General features: G+C 41.0%; 1 protein-coding gene across 1 annotated transcript in view; it reads left to right on the top strand.

Moving 5' to 3' along the window:
• Window positions 1-7,702, top strand: part of Ptger3 (prostaglandin E receptor 3) — a 72,889-nt gene extending 65,187 nt beyond the window's left edge. Inside the window, exons 3-4 of the mRNA XM_012951916.2 lie at window positions 4,750-4,841; window positions 7,105-7,702. Coding sequence (XP_012807370.1) covers window positions 4,750-4,841; window positions 7,105-7,108 — 96 coding nt within the window. The 3' untranslated portion in view covers window positions 7,109-7,702. The remainder of the gene's footprint in view (window positions 1-4,749; window positions 4,842-7,104) is intronic.
• Window positions 7,703-16,759: the final 9,057 nt, after the last annotated feature.

The following is a 16,759-nucleotide window of genomic DNA, read 5'->3' as shown; positions in this document are numbered from 1 at the left end:
CTCCTCTGGAAAGGCCAGCTGGAGAAGATGCACTTGCAGGTCTGTGCATAAAGGCCTTTGGAGAAGATGCACTTGCAGGTCTGTGTCTCACCTCCTCCTCTGGAAAGGTGTGCATAAAGGCCTTTGGAGAAGATGTGCTTGCAGGTCTGTGCAACCATGTCTTCTGCAAAGGCCTGCTGCAATAAGTTGAAGGGGAAACATTCCTCCTGAGGTCATTGTGTCTGAGGCAGATGCCCAGGAAGGTTAGTAGAACTCACACTTCAAATGCCTCATTTGTCTGAGGCTTTCCCAGACTGCAAACCTGTCTTAATAGTCACAGTATCAAGAAAACGTCATGCTTGTCAAGTACCACATGTCCTCACCAGCTAGCATGGTACCCAGATGATCACCTCACTAGCATGGTATCCAGATGATCATGGGAACAGTGGAATGTTAGGAGCCCCTGCAAGGTACTCAGGCAGTTCATATGCAAGAGAAAATAGGATTGGCTTGCTCTGAAAGAGGCTCCTTGTGGGCACAGTGGGCACCTATCAGAAGGCAGTGAATTGGTTGATTGATGGGTACAGGGATGGCTGATAAAAGATGAGCATCCCTGCCTCATCATGTAGGGTGACCATCGTGTTTAATTATTTAGGTTGTGTGGGATGCAAGAAATAGGATCCCATTTAGCCTCGCTCAGTCAAGAAGAGTCTTATCTAAAGGATATTATGGACGTAGGAGATGAAGTGTCAGTGAGCTACAATGAAGGGACTTCATGCTATCCTCCACCTTCATCAGACCTAGTTTTTTCCTCCTGTTAACTGTGTTTCCATTAACAACTTCCAGTTCTTTTTATCTACTGCCAGTATAATTCTTCATATAATTTTTTGCTATTGGTTTAGTCCAGATGCTGTCTTCCTCCTTTTCCTGGAATTTCCATGCTCAGATCCTCAGGAGAGAAAAACTCAGCTCTGTTAACTCCATGTTCCTGAACTGGTAATGTCATAGGTCAGTGGCTAATCTATGGCTCGGGCTTGCACACCTGTCCAATCACATATGCCTAGTGTTGCAGTAAAGTTCACAATGCTGGCAGAAAACATCTGACCAAGAGTAGCTTGTGGGAATAAGGGTTTGTTCTGGCTTACAGACTTGAGGGGAAGCTCCATGATGACAGGGGAAAACAATGAAACAAGCAGAGGTTGGACATCACCTCTTAGCCAATATCATGTGGACAGCATCAATAGGACAGTGTGCCAAACACTAGCAAGAGGAAGCTGGCTATAACACCTATAAGCCCTCCCCCAACGATACACTGCCTCCAAGAGGTGTTAATTCACAAATTGCCATCACCTGGGAACCTAGCATTCAGAACACCTAAGTTTATGAGGGACACTTGAATCAAACCACCACATCTAAGACAGGCAGAATCTTTGTATAAAATAGAGAGCACACGATTATCCCTTCAGCAGAGTTGACAGTCCAGGAACTTTCCTTAACAAGAGCTTATAGATAAGTGTAACATAATCAATGTCATGTCGAATGCAGCTGTACAGGACAGGAAAATCCTTTCTGTGCCATGGCATCAGATTCACTCTAAGAAATTCACACACATTAACACCTTAAATCCTGCCAGACATTGTGCGTGGCAGGGACTGCCATTACCCTCATTTTGATGAGGAGGAAATGAGGCCCAGCAAGTTTAAGTGACTTGCTCAAGGTCACACAGCTGATAACTAGCTATACAGTATTACTTTAGAGTCTGCTATCTTCCAGGCCATGGTGCCAAATGTGGAATACTATGAATGATGGGTTATATTATAGACCAGAAACAGGAAAGCCATTTTCTTAAAGGAATTCGTGTTTATGCAGTGGTTGAATAATACACACACATGCACACACACACACACACACACACACACACACACACACACACACACGATGACGCTCTATGGACAGCCTTATGCAGCTGGAGCTGCCTGAAGCCAACAGAGGCCATGGCAAGGGTTCTGAGAGAGGGAGGGTCTAGCAACCCTTCTGTTTCTCTAGGTAGTTTGAATTCTGAGAAGGGAAGCAGGGAGGACAGCTATGGAGAGGGAGGAAGGAAAACTTGCTTCTTGAAGGGTGCAAGGATGGAATAGGGCCTCAGTCCAGGATAACCAGCAAGTCATCCAGGGCAGGACAGCACACCTGCTGGGCTCTTTCCTTAGAATGTTTGCTGAGGCTGCATGGTCGTCTTCATTCCTCCAACATAATACTAATTCCTTCCAGAGAACAGTCCAATGAGTTAGGAGTTGAAGACCTGACTTCTGCTGGAAGTGGCAGATCTAGACTTGCATAGGTCACTTTCCATCTCTGAGTATCCCTATCATCTTCCTCTGAAATGGAAGAAGTGCCTACCTGCTTACAGACACTATATGCAAACAGTTTTATCCTGGGACAAGTGGAGATGGTAGTAATCAAATGCATGAAGACTGATATTAGAATTGTTCTTGGGCTGGTGGGATTGCTCAGCAGTTACTTACTTGAGAACATAAAGCCAGGTGTACAAAGTGGCAAGAAGATCTGACATGAAAAAAACAAACAAACAAACAAAAACCTTTGCAATTTTAGTTGTCTGTTTAGAAAGGAGAAGGAGTTAAAGGGACAAAACTCAAGAGCAAGAAATATAACACCCCATAGTAATTAAAACTTGACAGGCAGGTTAACTGTCTGCCTTTGAGTGATTCACTGACAAACCTTGCACTTATTTCTTTCTCTCTCTCTCTCTCTCTCTCTCTCTCTCTCTCTCTCTCTTATCTTTCTTGAAGCAAAGCATTTGCTAAACAGCCTAGGATCTCAGGCGTTTGCAACTAGATGAAATCTTCCAATCTATTATTGGTCTTGATGGTGGAACAGAAACAAGGATGCTTGATTCCAGATAGAACTCGTCTAAAAACTAGGTTTGTGACTATGAAAGAAAGGAACTTGGCTTCTTGTCCCCATGTATACAAAAGAGTGGATTGCAGGCTCTCCAGGGATCCTTTTAGCTTTAGAAAGTGCAGTTCTGTTTACATCCACAGAGATGACAACCTCTTGGTGGTGGCTCCTCAGAAGAGATTGCCAGCCCGTGGATGTGCCCTGTAAACTCCAACAGCTCCAATGTAGAGGAGCACCAGCAAGCTCCAGAGAACAATTGGATGCCATCTTCTATCATTTCTTGTTATGCTTGCATTTTTTACTACATTATGTATCCTTAATGGCAGAAATCAAGAAATACATTCTATATACTATTGTCAGAGTAGGAAAATATTTGCTCTTAAAAATTTACATTTGCATTCCAATATTCTGAAATTATCCAAACTTTTCCTTCTGAGTCAACCACATTGTCTTTATTAATTTATATGTTTTACTTATTAATGATCAAATAATGAATTTCCCTTTTTATATGTCACTAAAACATAAAATTGAGTCTATCCCTCATCAGAATGCTGTGTTTGTTGCAGAATCATGGATTTTCATTATTTTCATATAAAAAGAAAGGAACAGATTTGTAAATATTGGAGCTTAATTTACAACACAGGTGTAATTAACCTGGGTACTACATCTGAGGAGGTAATGAGTACCAAAAGCTACCAGGAGTCTGGGTTTATTAGCACAGAGTTGCAGTTCAGTGATGGAGGGGCAGAGTAACAGTGTGTCAATTACATTTGCTCTGGAATCGTCTGCCTTCATTTGAGTCCATATTAGCACTTCCCTATGAGCAAGTTACTTATCTGTGCCTCAGTTTCCTTCTATGCCAAGAGGACATGATAATGATCCCATGAATTAATGTTGGCATAGAACAGTGCCTGACAGAAGAGTTACTTTGTAATGTTGGCTGTCTGTTTAGGAGAAGTTGAAGGGAGAAAAAAAATAACAAAAAGAAATAGGATGCTTAGAGAGTTGGTGGTCTGGGGAAATAGGAAATTGGGTTGCACTTACATGAAGTTGTACAGCCAGGCAACCAAGCAAAGGTTCTGTGTGTAAATTGTTTCCTAAGGTAGGATAAGACATGTTGGAAAAAGGTTGGAGATGAGCAACTGGGTAGGAAGACAGAAGTTACCTCTGGCAGCAGGAAGAACTGTAACAAGAATGTGTAATGAGAGGTGATGAGAGAGTTTTAGAAGAGTTTTCTCTGTGTTTATCAAAAGATGAAGCAAATCTATGTTATAACTGACTTACAAATTCTGAAGGCAGCGTTAGAAACTCCCAGGCCCTAAGCTGTCCAGGGCCAGGCAATGGATGGGGACAGATCAGTGAATTACTGTAGGTAAGCAGAGGGTCCCTCTAGTGACATAATGGAAAGTAACCAGAGCTCTGTGGCACAGCCAGCTCATTCCAGAAGGGTCTTCAGAGATGATTCGCACATGAGTCAAACTTGGGTCCTCCTGTTTCTGCAGTAAAAACTACCAGTGAGCCATTTTCTTCAGCCTAATCAACGTGTCTGAACAGGTGCTGTGCAACTGCTGTGGAGAATCAGACACTGTTTCAGGCATGGTCTCCGCTCTCAGTACTGGATGTAGAGTGTAGGAGGCATTAAGAGTGTGTGGTTCACACTTTCAGCATAGAAGATGGAATGTGATGGTCTCTGGAAGACAATAGCTAAGACATGCTTATTTGCTCAATTGTAACCAATATGAGCCAATGTGTCTGTTTTGGTTTTCTTCCAAAATGTTCAAGGGAAAGAATGTCATCTGTCTAAGGGAGCCATGACCAGTAATTCTGTCCCCTGACACCTGTGTCTGTTCACAGGTCAGGCACCAAACAAGCCACTACGCGTCCAGCTCCACCTCCCTGCCCCACCCGTGCTCCTCAGCCCTCATGTGGAGTGACCATGTGGAAAGGTGAGAGTGAAAGGCTACTGGGGTCTCCAGGGAGCCTCTCCCAACTGAGCTTGTGTTCTAATTAGAGTAAGAATCCTGCATGTTCACCTGTGGCTAGCACACACTCTTGGTCCCCCTTGTGATCCAACTTGCTTTGTGTGAAATGTGTCCTTCAGTGAATGAAGACTAGAAAACAGAACATGAAGCTACAAGTGAGCATGGTTGGTTCTGTTAAATTGCCACTTCTTCCTGCAAGCATTCCCTTGCATCATTTGTGTTGGGGACTACAAGAGCCATCGGGTCAGTAGAAAAGTCTCTCTGGCATGATTGTGTTCTGTGATCTGATTTTAAAGGACAGGATTTCAGAGAAAGGTTTCATTATTGTGTGTGTGTGTGTGTGTGTGTGTGTGTGTGTGTGTGTGTGTGTGTGTGTGTGTTTTCAAAGACAGCACATTTGATTTAAGAAATATGGACCCCTTCACTTTAGGAGAGCCAGCAAGCTCACTCAATTCCATTCTCTGGTTATTAGCAATATGAAAAGTCCTCTATTCAGAGCAAGATGTTCTTAGGAATGTGGATGCTCAAAGCTTAATTTCCTTGGCCATTTGTCTAGTCGTGGTTGACAGAGCTGAGAGATAAATCACTTCTGTTTTCCAGGAGCAAAAGTGAACATATTTTTTAGTAGTGATAAAGTGAGTAATGATGTCTACAGAATAAAATAAGCTGGTTGACTCTGGACAAGCATGAAAACCATGAGGTCAGTACAGCTTTGGCTCGGCTGCCGCTGACACTCGTACAGCCTCCCTGAGGTGCCTGCAGTGCAAGGGGATCTGCACCCGCGTCTGTGTGGTGATGGATGCAGACCTCCCCACGGAGGTCACGGAAGGAGAAGAAGGGGCACCAGCACTCCCACCTCATTTTTTGTTAGTTTCATGCTAATGCTGTTTATAATTTTTAAGGTCAATCTGATTGTACTTTTGTCCCATCATAGAAAAGTCATCTGTACTCTCCATTAAACCTTTGGAAAGTAAAGGAAAATAAGTAGGAAGGGTTCTTACTGAAATTTACTTCTCTGACTCCAAAATACCCACTATTTTAGTTGTGATTTTTTTTTTTGGTCCTATTTTTTTTTCCTTGTCTTTTCTTGATGTTTGGTATACATATATTAATATGAGCTCTTTGACTCTTGTTCTTATTTAATTCTTGATTTTGTTTGATATGTATTATTGTATATAAACGTTTTGAATCTTGTTCTTATTTAATTTAAGCACTTCTCAGACTATTAATGCTTTTTCAAGTTATTTCCATATGTGTGTGTGTGTGTGTGTGTGTGTGTGTGTGTGTGTGTGTGTGTATGAGCCTGTCCAAAGAGTATACTGTTGCCTATCAACCACCAACAGTGGTCATTTGCTACATGGTTAATAGCACTACATTGTCATGGGAAAACTGAATGCAGAGGGTTTTTTGCTTTGTTTTGTTTCATTTTGTTTTGAGACAGGGTCTCATGTAGTCCAGACTGTCCTTGGACTCCTGATTCTCTGGCCTCAGCTTTGTGAGTGCTGGAGTTATAGATAAGAGCCACCATGCTATGAGAGTTGTTTTTTTTTTTTTTCTCTTATATTTGTAAGACATTTTTTACCTTAAAAAGACCTTAAAGGAATATGTAACATGTAATCTGTAATATTATTTAAAGCTACCTTCCAAAAGAAATTAAATTTAGCATCCAAATTTCATCATCAATAAATGAGAATAGCTGTGTTGCTTGTCTGTAACCTGCACAACATATTATCTTCAAAGAGTAAACTGAAGACTGTGGATTTGACAGAAGAAAGACTGTACTTCATGTCTAGCTTGGTTTGGACTCAACTTCCTTTTATATTACAAGTATACACTTACTGGAACTTATTTTAAAACAAGATCATTTGTTCACATGATGTGCCTATAATTGCTTTTATTTATAAAGCACAAATAATAATAATAATTATTATTATTTTTTAATTTGTTTTGTCAAGGTAGGGTCTCACTCTAGCTCAGGCTGACCTGGAATTCACTAAGTAGTCTCAGGGTGGCCTCGAACTCTTGGTGATACTTCTACCTCTGCCTCCTGAGTGTTGGGATTACAGGCATGTGCCACCATGCCCAGTTTACACAATTATTTAAATAAGTATGTTTTGGTTGAAATAGACATATGTATTCCTTATGTGTTACTTTCACATCATATAAAATATATTTAAAAATTATTCCCATGCATGCTTATAGCACCTTTCTCTCTCTGTTCTAACAGATAACAAACAGAGGTGGACTTTCTGTTGCTGTTCCTGCTGGCTTCCCTGAGTTTGTGTATTCCTTCCCACCTGAGAAAGAGAATTGTATATTTGGATTTGGATTCCATCTTTTTTTACTCAGTTTTTTAATTTTTGCCTTCTCATTAGTAAAACACACGGGAACAAGACTTATTATTTAATCCATGCCTGTGAATGTTAAGCTGGCTCCTTTGAAGGACTTGAATATGCCCTTTGGAAGTTGAGTGGCATTCCAGGGGAGGGTTGTGGGAACTGGGAACGAAGGCAAGGCTGGGGGTCAGGCACGGTTCTCCAGCCTCAGCCTTTGCCTGAGTCTTCTCCCATGAGGACTTCTTTACATGTTTTGATCCTTTGATTGTATGTCACAGGTTTGAAAACTCAACAAAAGTGTTTGACTTATTGAGAGCAAGAAGAGCTCATTTCACAAACCACAAGGCTAACAAGACAGACAAGCCTGCCTCGGGAAGGCAGGGGGATCATGACAAAGGATCTTTATGCCAAATGGGTACTTAATGTTGCAGGCATTCTGTGTCATTAATTATGGGTTAAATTTGGAAATAAAAGCTCTTTAGTTTAAAATCGGCTTATGGATCACTTAGTAATTTATGAATCTATTCAATTCTGATTTGTCTGCCTTTAAAATTCAAAGAACACCTGTAAAATATCACTTAGTTATAAAGCTAGAGGACCAGATGTTCAGTAAGAGCCTTAAAAAATATAGATACAGCCCACTAATTACTCATTTAAATCTTATTTTTGAACCACTACCAAGATTTCTCATAATTTCTTCTCATGCAACTGACCAGGCAAAATTCCTATGTGATAGTTTTTCTACATCTAGTTGTGAGACTTTATGAACTACATTTATAACTATTTTATGAAATAAAATGATTTGTGTCTGCATTGAAATGAAAATATTCTGTGGACTTTTAAAAATATTTGACTCATAATTTCTAGCTGCATGCTGGTAACCCGGTGCTCTCTCCAACGTCCTGCTTTCCTCCTGCCTTCTTGCCCTTCTTCCTGTCGTCGCTCCCCCCACTTGCTTATTTCGGCATCACCCCCTTAGCTGCTGCGTCACACTGTCACCGCTATGGATGTCTTGAGGACAGGCAAGAATACAGATTCCTCAGTTTCACCACAGGAGACTATACCATGACACGTCATTCTGCCCGTCTATACTTGGGTGATGCCTCTTATGAGTTAGTTGTAAGCACCCAGTGTTTACTTTCTCATCATATCCGAAATAGTTTTAACTAACATGGAGCACTGATCATGCACACTATCCCCTTCCTGGCTTTAAATTACATTAAGTTCACTGAGCACCGAGTAAGCACTCCCACCACAGGAATGTGTCTGTTCCTGATGATCTGTCCACCATTCACCTACATGATGCTGCTAGTTTATCTTCACAAGAGAGGATTCATTTACAGAGGCAGAGAGGGATTTTCATGTCCCATTGCTTATATAAGTGAGACTTCAAATTCAACCTCAAGTGTTTTGAGCCCAGGTATACCATTCTTCGTATAGCGCATTGGAAAGTAGGATTTTTCGTTCTAGTGTTATTTCATGTTTGGGCGGAAGCATGGATTTTGAAAGCAATGTGGGATTTAATGCTGTCTGCAGTCCCTGTGAGCTCTGTGACCTTGGGAAAATCCACCCCACTGAGTGTCAGTCAGCACGTCCGCACACAGGCGCCAATAACGGCCTGAAAGATCATTATGATAATGTATGAGGAGTACTCACACCAGGGGAGAGATCAATGAAGTAAGAATAATGATCATTTATCCACGCATATTCCCAACTACTTATTGTAACTACCAATTTCCAGTATAAACTGTATGCATTTAAATGCTGTGGGCAGAATCCTTCAAGCCTCTGGTGACTTTTTGTTTGTTTTGTTTTGTTTTTCAAGGTAGAGTCTTTCTGTAGGCAGGCTGACCTGTAATTCACTATGTAGTCTCAGGGTGGCCTCAAACACATGGTGATCCTCCTACCTCTGCCTTCTGAGTGCTGGGATTCAAGGTGTGTGCCACCACGCCCAGGGGGTTGCTACTCTTGTTTATCATATTGCATGCGTATTTTTGCCCCTGCAGAGTCTTGCCACACCCACATGTACAAATCTCACCTTGTCTTTAACAATTTCCTATCTCCTGTTTCTTTACCTGTATCCCCACTTCTGATGTGACGTAGACCTCAGTTCAGTAACTTCTTGGTACTATCCCTGAAACATTTTCATTGTGTATGTGTTTTTCCCTTGATGTAACTAAATCAGGAGGGATAGGACCTATTACTTATGTTTTCTTGATAGATTTCTTATGGTTGATTCCTAGAAAAATACAATTTGCTCAACACATTCTCAACAGAGGTAACATTTATACCAAAGATGAGCAGTTTATATCTTAAATGAGTGTGTCAAATGCTTCATTGTTTTTCATCAGGAAAATTTCATGTTAAACTCATTTAAATATGTCTCCATCCAGGCAGAATAATCATACTAAGTTTTATAAAATAATGTTTAACTTTTTTGTGTAAAAGTCATAAATATGGTACCTAGAAAAGTTTGCCAAAGTTGCTTTTGTTCAACAGAATGAACTTTGTGCAGTGAGTTTTAAGTCTGATGCAGAAAAAGTTATGTCAGTATAAAATACTTCCAGTGCTTTCTTTTTAAGTGGGCTTTAGTTTTAGAGCAATATTAGGTTCACAGCAAAACTGAGCAGAAATACACAGGTAAATTTTGTTCATGATCCTTGGACATGCATCTACTGCAAATTGACTTCACCTGAAACACGAGGTTCTGTTAAATACACATCCACAAACTGCAGGTCAAAATGTAGTAGCACACTGGCTGTGTGTGTGTGTGTGTGTGTGTGTGTGTGTGTGTGTGTGTGTGCAGTGTATGCACGTGTATGTGCAGCAGCTGTATTATGGGATGGACACTCATGTGGAGGCCAGATGAAAATGTCCAGTGTCCTCCTCTCACTGTTCCACCTTAGTTCCCTGAGGCAGAGTCTCTCACTGAACCTGGAGCTCCCCATTTTTTTTGTTAGACTGGCTGACCAGCATGCTCCAGCCATCTTTCTGTCGGCCCCTTCAATGCTGCGGTTATAGTGTGTGTATCTGTACCCAGCATTTTTTGCAGCTGCTGGGCATGGAACTTAGCTCCTATGCTTGCAGAACAGCAAGAACTCTTAGCCATTGAGCCACCTCCTCAGCCCCTGACTGAGTTTAAAAAGTGCCTCATCTCCATTTTTGTTCGTATCTTCAGTAACCAGACATTCTCATTATTGTGTAATGAGGTTATAATGAGAACAGAACTAATCCTCAAATAAGTTCTTAGAAACTGTCAAAGCACATGGCATGTGGAGAAGTGATGGTAGATCCACAGTTTGAATAAAATTGTGAGGACTACTGTGAAGCTGTGTGGGATAAACACACAGGACAAGGATGGATCATGAGCAGTTCTGTGGTGGGGGCAGGCATGGTTTCTCTTTTCTCTCACATGCTGTATTCTGTATAATGTATACTATATTGTGTAATATGAAACATATTTGTAATATGTTCTGTGTGATTTTATGTCTCTGACTTTTATACCAGAAGAAATGAACCTCTTCTAGGTCCGACCTCAATCTTGCTGCAGCCTTGGAAGTTTACTTCCATGTCATTAGAAACAAGTGTGGAAGAAAACAACTAAAGGCTCAGCTGAGCTGTTCCTAAGAGAAGCCAGGTCAGGGTCTTGTGGAGGTCAGCTACCCTGTTATCTCAGACCCAGTCTGGGAAGGGAACAGCAGTAGCAAGTTTACGAGACTGGGCTCCCATTAGAAGTCATATAGATTCAAGTTCTCCCCAGGAGGGAGGAAAAACGCAGAGTCATCCTCTTTACATGTGTGCATACATATGTGTCCTACAGCTGTGGACATGGGCCTATAAAACATATTCAGACTTTGGTCTGCCTTCTGTTGTCAGCAATAAAAGTTTAATAATTAAGCAGTTTATTGAATAAAATTAATAAGAGCACTGTATATTTATGAGGAGAGATTTGTTTTTCAAATCCTCAGTAGTTAGAAAAACCTTTTAAAACAACTTGTGGCTAAGGTAGTTGTCATTATGCAGGCATCTTATATCTGATATCTGTGGTTATATCTTAGTCACTTGGAGCATTTAAGTGTTTAATTGATATCTTAAGGTATTTGTGCCTTCATTTTTCATTAACCCAGGATTTCTTTTTTTTTTTCAAACATTTTTTAAAATTATTTATTTATTTATTTGAGAGCGACAGACACAGAGAGAAAGACAGATAGAGGGAGAGAGAGAATGGGCACGTCAGGGCTTTCAGCCTCTGCAAACGAACTCCAGATGCGTGTGCCCCCTTGTGCATTTGGCTAACGTGGGACCTGGGGAACCGAGCCTCGAACCGGGGTCACTGATTATTTTATGTATTTTAAAATGTTCATAGGCACTGGGCATGGTGCTGCATGCCTTTAGCCCCAGCATTAGGGAGGCAGAGGTAGGAGGAGTGCTGTAAATTCAAGGCCACCCTGAGACTACGTAGTGAATTTCAGGTCAGACTGGGCCAGAGTAAAACCTTGCCTTGTAAAAAAAATTATAAGCTCATGCTATACATAGAAGGGTTTCTTTGTCATTCCCATTCTAACGCATTTACTATCAGAAAGGCTGTTATATAAAACAACGTCTGTAAAATATTGTTATAGTTTTTATATCTTTAAAACTCAGCTGCACTGTAAGCTGCTATGGGCAGAACCCGTGGTTTGTATATCACCTGTACCCACCAAACCAGCTCTGTGTCAGTGTTGAGCCCACAGACATTGGCCAATAAGTACCCAATCAACATCTGTCTCAGATGCAGAGTATAAGAGTGTGCTGGACACCTGTAGGAGAAGTCATGTGTGACATTTGATTGATAGGCAAGTCTGTTTCATTGTCCTGGTTAACATGAGGCCATTTGGGTCATTCTTTAAACTGCAGCAGCTCAATGGTAATATCACTACACTTCTTAAGGAAACAACTGAAAATTTTTTGAGTATGGAATGAGTATTCTTATGAAAAATTAAATACACATAAACCTGCATATAAAGTAAAAGCTTTGCTATGTGCATATATGTGTGACATGCCCAGTGTACACATGTTTGTAGATACACACATGTGCATGCATGTAGAAGCCACAGGAAGACATCAGTGTCCTCTTCTCCCATTTGTTGCTCACTGAACATGGAGCCCACTGTTTTACAGTTACACTGGCTGACCAGGAAGCCTCATTGATCCTCCTGTCTCACTCCTCTGGGGATGCAAGAACACACAGTTGTACCCAGGTTTTATGTGGGTGCTGGGGATCGAACCCAGGTCCTCATCTGTGCACAGTAAACTTTCTTACCTGCTAAGCTTTCTCCCCCACCCCTTAAAATAACTTTTATTTTCAGCAGCTATGTCATGTCTTATTTTGACATGGGTGTTGAATTCTAAGTCTACACCTAGAGACCAATGGAGGTATTGCAGAATATATGTATAGCCTGTGGAATAAAATAAGCATAATTTTTACCTAAGAGGACAATGAAAAACATTTTACTACTTGTCTATAAAGGTCTCTTAAAAGAAATAAGCACACCAGAGCCTTTATAAATAAGTCTTTAGTTAATTTCTTTTGTAACTTTTTATTCATGTTTTCATACATATGCCTAATGCATTTTGATCATAATCCCCTCCCATACCTTCTTTTGTCCCTTCTCCCCATCCCCTATTCCCATCCACTGAACCCCTTTTTATTTACAACTGTGGTGGTTTGAATTAGGTGTCTCCATAAACTCATGTGTTTTGAATGCTTAGTTTCCAGCTGATGGCAATTTGGGAAGTAGAGCCATGTTGGAGGGGGTTTGTTGTTGGGGGTGGGCTTAGGGGTGTTATACCAGCTCCCTCTTGACAGAGCGGAGCTCACTCTCCTGCTGCTGTTGTCCACCTAATGTGGCAGAGGTGCTGTCCAGCCTCTGCTCTACCATCTCCCCTGCCGTCACGGAGCTCCTCATCAAGACTATAAGCTAACATGAACAGTGTTCCTCCATCAGCTTCTTCTGGTTGTGTGCTTTGTGCCAGCAACGAGAAGGTAATTGCAACACCAAATAGTCCCTCTTTTATTTCAATGTCTTTCTTTTCTGTTGTGCTCTCTCCCACCATCCATGATGGAATGTCAGTGGGCCAATATTGTGCAGCTCTTGTGCAGGTAAAGATAGCTGGCAGTCACAGTAAGTTTATAAATGCAACAACCACTTCACGTCTAGAAGACAAGATTCCAAAGTACTCTTCCCCATCCTTTGACTCTTGGATTCTTTCTGCCCCTCTTTCACAGTGTTCACTGAGTCTTGGAAAGCGTGGTAGAGATGTCTCATCTAACATTTATTTCTATTTTTTTTAACTTTTTATTAGCAACTTCCATACATATAGACAATATAAGGATCATAATCTCCTCACACCAAACTCCCTTTTCCTCCTCCCAACCTTTCTCCTACTGATTCCCTTCTTTCCAACTAGCCTCTCTTCAATTTTGCTGTCATCAATTTTTTCTTTTATTATGCAGGTCTTGTGTACATAGTATCAGCCACAGTGAGGTCATGAATACCATGACCCTTTTGTGTCTGGGAGATAGTATTGCAAAGCACTTCTTCCCTTCTTTTGGCTTTTACATTCTTTCCACCCCCTCGTCCTCAATGGTCCTAGAGCCCTGAAGGGTGTGAAAGAGTGGTAGCATTTTTTAATGAAAATTCTGGTTATTGTCAATAATCATTTTAATCACTTTGTCAAACTTGCAACTCATATGCCAAATGTACTTAAATTCCTTGGAATTACAGATGAAATTTTTGTGGGCCATTACTTTGGGAAAATAAAATTTCAGCTACTCATCAAAAACTTGGGACCTTAAGTAATAAGTGCTGAAATAATACAGCCTGGGAAGTACAGAAGAATATATACACTGAAAAATAAAAACCAATATTGGACTAGGAGGAAGACTCAGTTGATAAAGCTCTCATTTACAAGTGTGGCTGAGTCCAGACCCTGGATTCCACAAAAAAGCCAGAAGCTGCTGAAGGTTTCTGTAATCCGAGCATGCCTATAATGAGATGGCCAGTGGAAGTAAGTGACCAGATAGCCTGGACACAGGAGTATTAACCATGAGAGACCTGGCCTCAAACAAGGTGGAAGGTGAGGACCAACTCACAAAGTCCTCCAAATGTGTGAGTGGCACATATGCTCCTGCGTGTGCCCACACACACACGCATACACGTACACATGCACACGCACACACACACACACAGAGACACCAAAACCAATGACATTAAAGATGCATGACAAATCCAAAGACTATCACTGAAAGTGAAAGGTTCAAACAGGGAAGGATGGTAGAAATTTGTTGGGATACTGAACAATGGCTTAGTAATCTGTGTTCTTACATGCTTTACTGAGTGTTCTAATGTGTGGACAGAGTGCCACTGCTTTGACAGTAAAAAAAAAAAAAAAAAAAGATTTATATGCAAAATTCAATAAATATCTGTTAAGAAAACATGAAGGGAGGGGAAGAAAGTCATTAGTATATTTGAAAGAAAGGAAATAAAGAATCAAGTTAGTATCTTTCTTTAGATCTTTATGTATTTAGTTCTGCATGTTTCTATCAATTCTGCAGCTACAACCCCTATCAGAATAACCCCTGACAGAGGACCTGCTTTGGATCGTAGGTTCCCCAGATCGTCTCCCATTCCTGCTATAAGAGTAATGTTTTGTTTAATCAATTGAAAGCCTACTTACTATTCCCCTTCTTGACACCTTTTGCATTTCCTCCATGACATTCAGAGTAAAATCTAAGCAACTGAGTGGAACTCACAGGGCTTTCTACAGTCCAGTGTCTGCTGTGACCTTCTCCTCCATCTTCATCTTCCCTTCCAGCAAAAAGGAAAGGCTATCTCATGTTTATTCCTAGCCATCCCCCTTCCCTGCACGAATAACATTAACTCACCTTTCATATTTCATGAAACGGGGCTCTTGATAATCTGGCATAACACTGTTCTGTGTGTGTTTTTAAAGTACATATTGTTCATCTGGTCCTGAAACTCAGGTTATACCAGTAAAACCCACATCTATATCTTTTTATGTCATTACTGTATTTAACTACTGCCCCCGCCTTTGAAAGGAAAACTACTGCCTGGAAAGACGTGTACTTGCATTCTGAGAAGTGATGTAACTATTTTTGGAAAAATAATCACACTTTAAGCATATATAAACTTTTAGAGTTGGTTTTACATCAATACTTCCTGCTGTGTTTTCCCAGGCACTGTGGTATTTTCCCAGTACCTGGCTGCTGCTAATCTGGTACAAAGCTGAGCAGATAGCTGGAGGCATGGCACAGAGATAGAGCACTTGCTTAGAATACTCAAGGCCCTGCGTTCAATCCTAGCACCACACACCAAAAAAAAAAAAAAAAAAAAAAAAAAAATTCTGAACAAATAAATTTCTTTTTATTTGTTTACTTTTTAGTGTGTCTGGGTATGGTGTGCCTCATGCCAGTGCAAGCAAATGCCAGATTATTGTGATAACTTTTGCATTCAGCTTACATGGGAAACTTAGGAAGTGAACTTCCTGACAGGCTTTTGCAAGCTAGCACCTTTAACTGCTGAGCCATCTTCCCAGCCACAAGCAAATAAATTTATTGAGATAACTATCTGATAAAGACCTAGTGTTAAGACAAGCATGGTGGTACAAGCTTTTAATCCCAGCACTCAGAAGGCTGTAAATTCAAGGCCACCCTAAAACTATATAGTGAATCCTAGGTCAGCCTGGGCTACAGCTAGACCCTACCTCAAAAACCTAGTGTTAGAGTATTTCCCTATATACCAGAGACTGGAAGAAAGAGGGATGCATCTGTGTGGTTCATGTAGCCACATTTGCCACACCCTGTAAGGACTAACACCCCCCTCAGACTTCAAGATTGCAAAATCCAGTCATCTCCCACAGCAGAGGCAGCTGGGCAGACCTGTGAGCAGGCTGTCTGCTCCAGTGACATGAAAATCACCACTCCAGATGCCACAAACAGCAACATCTGATCAAGGCCCATCCTAGACTGAGTGCAGAGAAAGTTTCCCTCTTCTTTCCTTCATCTACTCTCTCCTCCTTCCTCTCTGCACCCTTACTTTCCTCTCTCTGTGCTTTCCCTGTCTCCTTTCTTCATCACTCTTTCTGTTTACAAATATTTAAGTGAATGAAACCCATTTAATTCTATATCACATGGCTGCAGGGACCTGGGCACCTCAAGAACTGTGTGATCCGAAGGGCAAAGGAAGAAGTACTTTTAAAATTACGTTGCATTGGATGCTATATATCCACTCTTTAGCTAGTTACCACCTTTCTATGAGATAACGACTGTAAATTTCCATCTCACAGGCCAGGCACTTGAGGACCATCTCTAAAATATGACTTCATCACTTTACCAAGGCCTGTAGCTTTATCTGGTGAAGTTATAATTTAGACCCAAGCTTGCCTGACTACAGATCTTAATTTTTTTGTTTGTTTAATGATTTTTTTTGAGACAAGATTTCCCTGTGTAGTGCAGACTAAAGACTCTCTTGCTTCTACCTCTGT

The sequence above is a fragment of the Jaculus jaculus genome, chromosome 19 (assembly GCF_020740685.1).
Source record: "Jaculus jaculus isolate mJacJac1 chromosome 19, mJacJac1.mat.Y.cur, whole genome shotgun sequence".
Classification (NCBI taxonomy): Eukaryota; Metazoa; Chordata; class Mammalia; order Rodentia; family Dipodidae; genus Jaculus; species Jaculus jaculus.
Note: the sequence above shows the minus strand (reverse complement) of the source record. Positions and strands in the feature narration are given on the sequence as shown.